This window comes from Diabrotica undecimpunctata, chromosome 8 (genome assembly GCF_040954645.1).
Source record: "Diabrotica undecimpunctata isolate CICGRU chromosome 8, icDiaUnde3, whole genome shotgun sequence".
NCBI lineage: Eukaryota > Metazoa > Arthropoda > Insecta > Coleoptera > Chrysomelidae > Diabrotica > Diabrotica undecimpunctata.
The window spans coordinates 49,949,177-49,961,839 of record NC_092810.1 but is presented as its reverse complement, the minus strand read 5'-3'; the positions used below and the strand labels follow the sequence as shown (position 1 = coordinate 49,961,839).

The window sequence follows — 12,663 nt, the reverse complement described above, 5'->3', positions numbered from 1 at the left end:
TAGTAGAAGTAAATTGTTCAGAATTTTTAAGAAGTCAGTCAGAAAAGTTTAGTAAGAAATATGAAAGTTAGTTGGAGTCAGTGAATCAAGTACAAATAGTCCAATTGTTTAATATAGTGAGTTAAATGAAGATTAAAAATTATGCATATATTTAATGCACATTTATAATTATACACAAATAATTATTGAAGATTATAAAAGTATATTAGAAGAATATTGGATGGACATTGGAAGGAATTAAAATTATATTATGATTGGAGATTAGTATAAATCAACTTATAATAATTGGATATTGGTATATTGAAAAGAAGAATAAATATAAATGCTGTTTGCTGGTGGTGTATAAATGCTGGTGAAGAAAACTATATCTTAAATTGGTAGAAGCTGATAATTGGAAAAAGTAATTTCACAAAAACAAGGATAACCGAAGTACGAAGACATTCAGTGGTGATTAGAATCTATATAGTGGAAAACAGTTCATTTAGGCATTCAGTGAAAGAAAGGTACAAAATTTTGTTAATATAATTTAGTTAATGTCATAACAATTTCAATTTTGAAGATAGTTTGTTTAAATTTTACATTGTCTATAGAATTTAATTAGTTTTATAAGAGTATCAATTTAAAGATAGTTTATTTTAAATTTACATTGGCTAGGTTAGATATATATGTGTGTTCCAGAATAGTTATAATAAAGATAATTTAAAAAAGTACTTACAAACTAATTCTTTGAGAACCGCGATAAAAACCCTATATTATTAAAAATACTCATTGCTCATCATTCAAACAAAAAAAACACATCATAACAATTTAGCACCCAACGCGGTGGCTCTCTATTTAAAAGAATTAGTTTGGGAAGATAAGTGCTCTCATATAATTAAATTAATTATCAGTAGAAAGGAAAAATTATAGATTTTATTTTTAATTATATTTGAACAAGTAAAGTCTCAAAATGTCTCAAGGAAAGAAAGGTACAAGAAGCAAAAAGAATGAAGAAGATGTGGAAGTAGAAACACAACCTATACAAGAGGAGAGTTTAGTTCAAGTTCCACAAGATACTGCAGAAATGAATCCAGAAAGAGAGGAAAATGTCAATATGGCAGCTTTGATGTCATTAATGATGCAGATGAACAAGACAATGGAAGAGAATACGAAAAAAATGGAAGAGAATTCAAAAGAAATCAAAGAAGACATAAAAAAATTGAAAGAGAATTCAAAAGAAGTCAAAGAAGACATAAAAAAATTGGAAGAGAATTCAAAACAAGTCAAAGAAGACATAAAAAAATTGGAAGAGAATTCAAAAGAAGTCAAAGAAGACATGAAAAAAATGGAACAGAAATTAGAAGAGAATTATAGAAAATTAGAAAAGAAAATAGAAGATAATAATAATAAAATTGTAAAACAAATAGAAAAACAAATGGATAAAAAACTTGAAGCTGCAGAGAAAAAAGTAGCAAATGAAATAAAAATTATACGGAATGACTACAAGAAAAGGATAGAAAATGAGAGGACAGAAGTAAAGAGGATTATTCAAGATAATAAGATAGATATAGAACAGAAAATAGAGTTACAGAAATGTAACTTAGAAGTAAAAATTAACGAAGACAGGAGAAACACAGAAGAAAAATTAGATGATATACAACAAAATATCCAAATAAATAATAATCAAATAAGAAAAGTGGAACAGAGAATAGATGATATTTCACAAATGAGAGACATAGGGAGACCTTACTTAAATTTAACAAATGAGACTGGGATTAAATTCTCTGGTAATATAAAAAATTTGCATCCTAGAGTATACATAAATAGTTTAAAACATAAATTAAGATTTGTGAATAATATTAATGATATTAAAGATTATATTAGAATGACATTAAATGACAATGCAGCAACTTGGTTTGCTAGTATTGAGAATGATTTAGATAATTTTCAAACATTTGAAAATAAATTTTTAAATTATTATTGGGGTGAATTAGAGCAAGCCAAGTTTAGAGAAATTCTATATTTTGGAAAGTATAATCACAATTTAAAATCAAATATGGTAGATTATGCATTAAAACTGATAACAGTTGCAAAATATTTAGAACCACCACTTAGAGAGGATGAAACAGTCTTAAATGTATCTAGACATTTTGATGTTGATGTTGTGCAAACAGTAACTGTACAAAATATTCAAACAATAGATAGTTTTATTAATTTTATTCAAAGAATACAAAGAGGCAATATGACAAGTAATAATAACAACAGAAAAAACAATAATAACTTTCAATATAATAAAAATGATAATCAACAATATAGACAATCATATAACAATAATACTAGGTATGGTAATAATTTACAAAATTTTAATAATAATAACAGTAATCAAATTAGACAAAATTGTAATAACAATACTAGTTATAATAGACAACATTTTAATAACAGTACTAATAATAATAGACAAGATTTTAACAATAGAAGAAATACAGAGCGACCTAACTATAACAGACAGGTGAATTGTGTTCGAAGGAATAGAAGCTGCGAAGACAGGGAACGAAATAGTACAAGGCAAGAAAATGTGAGTAGAAGTCATAGTAGGGAAAGACATAGATCCAAGTGGTCAGATACAATCTGACAATTCTAATAATCAAAATTTTGTGCAGTAAACTTTCTGAATTACAAGTTAGGCCATTGCTATTATGAAAAACCTTCTGAATTTATTTCTTTAGATGAAGAGAAAATAATTGAATCTATTAATTTAATTTATATAAATGCTTTGGCCAAAAATAAAATGATTAAGATTATGATAGATACTGGTTCAGAAAGTACTTTAGTCTCGGAGAATTTTATTTTTAATACATTAAAACTATCAGATATAATAAAGATTCCAAAAATTAAAATTGTTGGTGCAAATAATAAGAAGTTGGGTGAAATTGATAAACTAGCCAATTTTAAAATTAATATTCTTAATAAAGAAATTAATATGCAAGGATTTATTGTCAAGGATTTATGTGTTGATATATTAATGGGAAATGATGAATTGGAAAAGAAGAAAGTAAAGATAGATTTTGAAGAGAAAATGGTAACTTTGGAAGGGCAAATAATTAAATTTATGCAGAAAGATGAGGTGGAAGAAGGAATAAGAGTTGATAGGATATTATTAAAAGAAAATAATGATGTTTATGAAGAAGAAATGTATTTTGATGATAGGGAAATGTCCCAAAAGAATGTAAAGAATAATTATTGTAGTGAATATTTAAGGAATGGAAATTTTAAGCAGATGGATGCCTACGAGGCGGAGTGCGTAAAATTGGAAGCAAGGAATAATGAGTACATAATGAAGAATAATTTTATTTGTAAAGAAGAAGATATAATGAAAGTTTTAAATTGCCCTGAAGAATATAAATCAATAGTCATTTCCATATTGCAGCAACACAAGGGACTTGTCAATAAAGAAAATAGAATTGCACACAATTATATCCATAGTATAAAAGTTAAAGAAGAAAAAGATTTTAAAACAAAATCATACCCAATACCATATAAATACAGAGAAGAAGTAAACAAAACAATTAATAATATGTTAGAAGATGGGATCATTGAGAAGGCAGACACACGTTTTATTAACCCCATAGTAGTAGTACGAACAAGATCAGGTGAAATCAGGTTATGTTTGGATGCAAGGAATATTAACAAGATTACTGAAAAGCAATTTGAAGCACCAATGAGTATAGATGGAATATTAGGAAGAATTACAGGAATGTCATTTTTCACTAAAATCGATTTACAGCATAGTTTCTGGTTAATACCTCTAGAAAGAAAAAGTAGACAGTATACAGGATTTCAGATAGATGGAGTAGTATATCAATTCAAAGTAGTACCATTTGGACTTCAATCATCTTGCAGTGCTCTATGTAGATGTCTTCATGATATTTTGGATCAATATGAACATTTTGTAATTCACTACATTGATGATATATTAATTTTTTCTAAAACGGCTGAAGATCATGAGAAACACCTAAAAATTATAATAAATAGATTAGACAAAGTTGGACTAAAAATAAATCAAGAAAAATGTACATTTTTTCAAAAAGAAGTCATATATCTAGGTTATAAACTTAACACTAAGGGAATCGAAATGGATCCAGAACGGACACAAGTCATTCAGGAATATAAAACACCACACAATTTAAGAACTTTAAGAGGATTTATTGGGATAATTAATTATTATAAAAGGATGATACCAGATCTAAGTATAAAAGAAATTCCATTACTTGAACTACTGAGAAAAGGTGTAAAATGGAGATGGGATCAGAGAAGAGAACTAGCATTCCAAGAGATTAAAAACATTTTTCTGTCAAATATGAAAATATACTATCCTGACTACACACAGCCATTCATATTAAGAACAGATGCATCAATAGAGAGATTATCAGGGGTATTATTACAAATACATGATGGGGTCGAATACCCAATACAATTCATTTCAAGAATCACAAAGCCACATGAAAAGGGTTACTCAGTTTCAGAATTAGAACTAGCAAGTATAATACACTGTGTCACAAAATTAAGATTTTATTTGTTGGGTAATGAATTTACAATAGAAACAGATCACCAAGCTTTAACGTCTATATTAAATAACAAATATGGAAACAGTAGAATACATCGGTGGAGTCTAATACTTAGTGAATACTGCTTTGAAATCAAATACATTTCTGGAAAATCCAATATAGTGGCAGATGCTTTATCAAGGTTAGAAAATACACCACAAAAAGGGCAGCGAACAATAAAAATTGGATTAAATCAATTAGTAGAAAGTACTGGATTATATTCTAAAGAAGAAATTATAAGAGATCAGATCAATTTGAGTGAAAAACAAAAAGTCCTTAGGAAAGATGGAGTATATTATAAAATAATAAATGGCATAGAAGTATATGTAATAACTAGAACTTTAGCAAAGAAAATATTGAAAAATTTACATAACAATTATATGCATATTGGTTCAAGAAAGCTATGGATGCTATTTAGGGACAATTATTTTGCAAAGAATGACATAAGTATAGCAAAAGAAATTACTACCCAATGCCCAATATGTCAACTAAACAAAGAAAAGAATTTCAAAAACCAGAACACATATAAATCTAATGTTGTATATGAAAAACTAAATACAGTTTCCATGGATTTTATTTCAAATTTAGTTCTCAGTCCAACAGGAAAAAAGCATATACTAGTGATAGTTGATTTATATACAAAATTTATTAAACTATATCCCTGCTCTAGAACAAATGTTAAAACATTAAAATTATATATTAATCAATTTTTCGAAGAAATAGGACCATTTAGAAATTGCATAATAGATAATGCTACATATTTTAACAACCAAAAATTTCGGACATTTTGTGAGAAAAAGGGAATCAACATTCATTTTACAAGTATCAGACATCCTCAGGCAAATCCTGCAGAAAGATATATTAAAGAAGTTATAAAATATTTAAGGATACTGTGCCAAAATCAACACGAAACTTGGCAGCAACATATACCACAAGTAGAGTATTTTTTAAATAATACACATAATTTGAATACAGAGGAAGTACCAGAATATTTAATGTTTGGCCATATAGGAAACAGAAAGTGGATTAGTGAATATAATCAGGATATGTTAGAACAAGTAATGCAGAAAGTGAATAACCGAATTAGGAGGAAAGCTGAAAAATATATCAGAAGACAAAATCGAAATATAAAAAAACCAATCACATTTCAAAAAGGAGACCTAGTGTTAATTCGTTCACTTAGAAAAAGTAATGTTAAAGAAAACCGTTGTAAGAAATTACAACCAATGTTTGAAGGTCCATATACAATTGAAAATCAGAATGGACTAAATAGTTATGTGTTAATAGATGCAGAGAACAGACTAAGAGGCATATTTCATATCAACGACATTTTTCAATATCATGAAGAGATTGAATAATGATTTCTATACCTTTAACACAAATATAATAACACTAATAACTTACTGATATATCCATTTTATTCAATAGACTTGATTTGTTAAATGGTAGATGGTAGATTTCATTATTTTGAATCAATTTGACATCATACTTGTTGAATTTTGTATATATGGAAATTAATTTGTACCCTAAAAATCATAATTTGGGGTTAGACACAAAATTGATACTATAATTGCTATAAAAATGTCTTTTTAATATAATAAAGTGAAAAAACTTACCAATTTATATTGATGAAAGTTATTTTGAATGGAAATAATTCCTAGATTTTGTCTATAAATAAACAGAACACCATATCGATTATATTTTTAATTAAGGTTATATTTTATTCTCTCCATTTGACATGACAGTTTGACCATAGAATAGCCGAACTGTGATCCGTTGTTCTCTGCTTTGACATAGACAGCGAACAGGGATGTATTTAACACATTTTAAATAAAAAAAAAATTTTGATTTATTAAATTTAATAAGGTATGCGAAAATTAATATTTAAAAAAATAATAAGTAAATTATTTATTTTAAATATTATTTTGGGGTATTGTGACGATTGGGGTTTATAGAAAATAATTTATAAGTTATATACTACATAATATTAGATATAAAAAAGTATTTAATTATTTTAAATAAGTTATATACTAGAGAATTTAATAAAAATATATTATGTGAGGGCATTTTTAAGTAATTAGCATATAATAATTGTAAAAAGTTGTATTTTAATGTTGTAAATATATTTAAGTGAGCCATATGACTAGGCAACCAACTATACAAACTCTGTCTCCAAGTGACATTTTAGGAAATTTTTAGGAATATAAAGTGGGGTTATAATAATATATTGTTTGAAATGTGTATTTTATTAAATTAGAGTGTTAGTTACTAATTTGAATGTTTATTCTGATCTGAAAAGCCTAAATGTCAACAAAATTATCAATGGAACATTAACGAATTCTCCAGAGTGCAGGGTGTGACCATTGTTTACGGTCGAACATTCTGGAATAATGATTATGTTGGTGGATAGAACAGATATTTTTTTCGAGAACATCGATATCGAAGAAATAGAACAAATTGGAACATGATTTCTTACCAGATGGTTCTGGAGCATCCAAAAAGATATAAATACCCGTGATTTGGATTCAAGATGAAGTTTTTAGTCAGAAGTCAGGCCAGTTCATTATGAAAGTTAGTAGAAGTAAATTGTTCAGAATTTTTAAGAAGTCAGTCAGAAAAGTTTAGTAAGAACTATGAAAGTTAGTTGGAGTCAGTGAATCAAGTACAAATAGTCCAATTGTTTAATATAGTGAGTTAAATGAAGATTAAAAATTATGCATATATTTAATGCACATTTATAATTATACACAAATAATTATTGAAGATTATAAAAGTATATTAGAAGAATATTGGATGGACATTGGAAGGAATTAAAATTATATTATGATTGGAGATTAGTATAAATCAACTTATAATAATTGGATATTGGTATATTGAAAAGAAGAATAAATATAAATGCTGTTTGCTGGTGGTGTATAAATGCTGGTGAAGAAAACTATATCTTAAATTGGTAGAAGCTGATAATTGGAAAAAGTAATTTCACAAAAACAAGGATAACCGAAGTACGAAGACATTCAGTGGTGATTAAAATCTATATAGTGGAAAACAGTTCATTTAGGCATTCAGTGAAAGAAAGGTACAAAATTTTGTTAATATAATTTAGTTAATGTCATAACAATTTCAATTTTGAAGATAGTTTGTTTAAATTTTACATTGTCTATAGAATTTAATTAGTTTTATAAGAGTATCAATTTAAAGATAGTTTATTTTAAATTTACATTGGCTAGGTTAGATATATATGTGTGTTCCAGAATAGTTATAATAAAGATAATTTAAAAAAGTACTTACAAACTAATTTTTTGAGAACCGCGATAAAAACCCTATATTATTAAAAATACTCATTGCTCATCATTCAAACAAAAAAAACACATCATAACAATATATATATATACAGTCGGTCCGCCGGATCTTTGCACAAGTATGACATTATTCACGAATTATTTTTTATGTTACGTCTCTTTCCTACTCACAGAAACTAAAACTATTAACTTAAACCGCCTGTCCATACACAACACCATGCATTGAACAAAGACAGCCATAGAACAATGATCGCTGATTGATTCGTCTACTGACAATTGACATGACAATTGGAAATTTTGTTTTGACAGAGTGTAATATTTTTATAAATTATTTTCGTTTGATTTAAATAATCAATCCGTTTTCATACTTTAAATATACATATTTTTAACAAACAGTTGTTATAACGACTAACCCTTACCTTCGTGTTCAATTTATTAAGGTAAGAATTCATGTATTAGCTAATAACGAATAATAAATTTTTTTAACCTCTAAATTGACATTAATTATTTAAATATAGCTAAAACTACGTCAACGGACAATATGAAATATTTTTAAAGGTTTTTATTTTTAGAGTATGCCTGACAAGCCTTTAACTTCTCAAGCTTAGCAATTTGTGTTGAATGTGTTTCGGATTAGAAAAAGTAAATAGAGGGCCTTTGGAGCCATTTTCGTCTGTTCAACAGGTAACATATTGAAATGTATGTTCGTTTATGAAAATCATTAAACAATTCTTTATTTAAGAGAGTAGCTGCTGCATTAAAAATATAACGACGAACAGTATGTACAATTATTAAAAGGAAAGAAAATAATTACATTCTTTCAAAGCCAGGCAAAAGTAGACCTCGTCCGAAAAACAAAACAACTGATCTGTCTGAGGGATCAAAAATTGCAGTGCGTAATACAGTATACGACATGTACCAACAAAGTAAGTAGTTAAAAATTTCTTCAATCTGAATTTGATATACCATAAGATAATGGTATCATGTACCATGATAACCAGAAGGTACTTTTTAATCAATACTTTATATAAATGTATGTTGTAAAAAAGATTGTTGAGAGTAGTTTAAGAAAATTTCTGCTGAATACATTAATGGATATTAAGTCAATTTTCTTGTGAGTTTTTTAATTTGAAATAATTTATAGTTTTATAAAATCAAAGTATTACTTCTTTTTCATTGAACTAGTTATAACAGTGTGGTTTATTCTGTACTTATCTGTTCTTTTTTTTTTAGAGAAACATGTTACTCTGCAAAGTATAAGTAATGAATTAAGGGATAAAGAAGTTGCATTTATTGGCAAAACATCTGTTAGCATGAACTACTAAAAGAACACGGCCATGAAGTGTTGAGACTACCTCCTTATCACTGTGAATTCAACGCTATTGAATTAATTTGGGCAAACTGCAAGTCATATTACAATAAGAATCTTGGTAGAGATGGACATTCTGATAATGCTGTTATAAATATGTGGAAAGAGGCACTAAACCAATGTAACACAGAAATTTGGGAAAAATGTGTGAAACATACTCATGAAATTATTACAAAGTGGTATATCCGAGAAAAAAATATGGTTGACACTAACATTAAACCAATCATAATAGACACTGGTAATATGAGTGGCTCAGATTCTGACAGTGAAGAATTCTTAAATTTATGATTGGCTACATGGCTGTGTAGTGTATGAGGCTTCAATAAATATTTAAATTATATTATTGTTATAATAAATTCTTTTTTACCCAGCTCAAGTTTTCTATTTTTTAATTTATTATGCATAGATTTCTTTATTTGAAGTTCGTTGTGTTAATTTTTGTATGACCATTTTTTAAAACAAAGTGATTACTTAAGTCTGAAAACCATATTTAACACTGAATAAACAAAATTATCAAGATGATGGAGCACTGGAGTAGATTTATATTCAGTTTTTTAGATCTTCTTGTAGTGTCTACCCGTTTCGGATATTGGCGACTATCATGACAATTTGTACTTTGCACACTGCTGGTCTGAAAATATTTGTTGTGTTGAACCACATACATAGATTCTTCAGCCAGGAAATCCTTCGCCTTCCTGGGCCTCGTTTTCCATCTACTTTTTCCTGTAAAATTAGTTGCAGCAATTCATATATTTCGTTGTTGCTAATGATGTGACCAAGGTATTCTATTTTGGCTGTTTTTATTGTGGTTATCAGCTGTTTTTCTTTTTCCATTCTTAATAAAACGTCCTGATTAGTAACGTGACCGGTATAAGATATCTTCAGGATTCGACGATAAAGCCACATTTCGAAAGCCTCAATGTTCCTGCAGGTAGTGTCTGTGAAAGTCCACGACTCAACTCCGTACAATAGTATACGAAAGATATAACATGGTAGTAACCTGATTTTTATGGGTGTGAATAAATCATGACATTTGAATAGCTTAGCCATTTTTGAAATGTAGATTTGGCTTTCTCTATCCTACATTTAATTTCTAAGGAATGGTCCCAATTTTTACTTTTTCTGTTCATTAACCTGAATGCTTTATGGTAATCAATGAAGCATGCATATGTATTGCAGTTCACATCTCTACATCGTTGAAATAGCCTTTTTATGCTAAAGAGAGCCTCTCTCGTACCCACTGCATTCCGAAAACTAAACTTTGTACTACGGCTGAATTTTTCTTCGCACAGTCTATATATTCTTTGATGTATGATTTTTAGAAATAACTTTAAAAGATGGTTCATTAAGCTGATGGTCGGCAAATCACTGCAGGATACGGATTTTGTTTTCTTTGGTACAGCAATAAACGTCGGCGTGACTTCAGCCATGTTCTTGGTTCATTAAATATTTTTATTAGGAGTTGAGTACCGTTGGTGTTAAATAGTTTTATGATCAGCATGTGCATTGTCAGGTCCAGGAGCTTTGCCATCTTTTGGTTGTAATATTGCCTTTTCCACTTCATTTGATGTGATTTGTAAGTGGTCATTACATATGTGGGATGGAGGTTGTTGGGATCTACTATCATCAGAGTTCTTTGATATACTTGGTCCATATGCAAATTTCTTGATTTTTATCTGTGATGATGTTTCTCTGTTGATCTCGCAGTTTGTTAGCTGTATTTAATTTCTAAAGACCAGCTGCTTGTTTATGCATTTTAAACGTATCGTGTTTTTCTTTCAATAAATATATTTCTTCACACTGTGATTTTATCCAATTTTCTTGGGCCTTTCGTATTTGTGTTCTTATTTGTCTGTGAATATTGTTGTACATTCTTGTGTTGTTCTTTGATTTTTTTCTTTTTTCCATGAGTTGCAGTATCTTCTCATTCATCTGACTGTTCTTTTTCTCTTTTTTCTATTAGATGTTCTTATCTAATCTTTAAAAACGTCTCTTTTGTTTACTCACATTTTAGTCTTCTCATATCACATTTTTGTTACTATTCTTTTTTGTAACCTTCTTAAATCTAAACCGATATTTACCAACAACAGGAACATCATCTGACGATATGTCAGTACCATATATTTGCTTATATTCAATAAAAATACTTTAATTTCTTATTACTATGGTTTAAATATTTATTTACTGTAGATGTTATTGGACAACCTATAGGTTTCCAAAAATTGAAAAATCACGTTCATAAATGTATACGTATCCAGTTTTCTAAATGCAATAAATGAAATAAAAGAGAAGTATAAAAACGTCAATTGTAATATTAGCCATTTTCTAATTTTTATAATAATTCTTATAGCCGACATACGTTTGACTCACATGTTTTGATTTATTTCCTATAATAAGAATGATGACGATGTGCAAAGATCCGGCGGATCGACTGTATATATATATATATATATATATATATATATATATATATATATATATATATATATATGTTCGGATAAATTGCCGCAGTCAGGTGATGAAAACTACTCGCGAAGTTCTCAGAAACAACCGCTTTGAGAATTTATAACCAACGCCACACTTAAATAAGAGAGATGATTAAAATCTCAAACAAATTGAAATATTTTTTGATTTTGTAACTTTTTCTTAAGTATTTCTGTCAGCTATAAATATATTTTTAAGCAAGACCTAGTTTTAGGTATATACCTGCTTTTTTATATGATCCCGTCCTTCCATCTAGACGTTCACGCCAATTTCTATCTCTAGATATATATCTCAATGTTTGTCCTGGTATATCTGCTGGTTCATTTTCTATACCTAAAATTTTAGAACATACTATATAATGGCTACAAATTCTAAATTTGAATTGATTGTGTATTAGATTCTAAACTTTTCTGTATAACTCTTGCTCTTTGAAGATGGCGCCTTGTAATTAGTTTTTGTTTAATACCTCCAGAACGCTTCTATTTAAAAAAACAAAAACTGGTACGATTATTTATCGTTCAGAGTTGAATCGATTTCATATATTGCTAATTTCTAGTACCGATCATAGGCGCCCGTTTTGGGTAGATCAACGGTTAGTTTGACGCATGACTTTTTGTCTACCTTTTAAGCATTCTTGATACTAGATTATTAAATATATTAACTATTATTAAATATTATAACATTCGGCAAAACTATGGTTTCTACATGACGGCTGTCCGGCCCACTTTAGCAGGAATGTACGAGACTTTTTTGATAATTACTACGAAGACCACTGGATTGGAAGAAGCAGTCCACTTGCTTGGCCAGCAAAATAACCTGATTTTAATTCTTGCGATTATTGTGTCTGATATATAATATGTACAATATCTGTTACATATTTTGTGTGAATACATAAAAGCATTTGTTTATTCCGTTCCGATACAAAATC

At 28.3% G+C, this 12,663-nt stretch overlaps 2 protein-coding genes across 6 annotated transcripts in view; one reads left to right on the top strand and one right to left on the bottom strand.

Annotated features, from left to right (window-relative positions):
• The window catches only part of LOC140447526 (orexin/Hypocretin receptor type 1-like), a 1,044,614-nt gene that overhangs the window by 601,932 nt on the left and 430,019 nt on the right, over positions 1 to 12,663 (top strand). The gene's annotated exons all lie outside the window — the stretch shown is intronic.
• Positions 1 to 12,663, bottom strand: part of LOC140447525 (uncharacterized) — a 61,824-nt gene that overhangs the window by 23,033 nt on the left and 26,128 nt on the right. For 4 of the 5 annotated variants that reach the window (XM_072540224.1, XM_072540225.1, XM_072540222.1 and 1 more), the window contains one exon: positions 11,958 to 12,068. The exons of the other annotated variant lie outside the window; for it this stretch is intronic. In XM_072540224.1, coding sequence (XP_072396325.1) covers positions 11,958 to 12,068 — 111 coding nt within the window. The remainder of the gene's footprint in view (positions 1 to 11,957; positions 12,069 to 12,663) is intronic. 5 annotated transcript variants of the gene reach the window in all.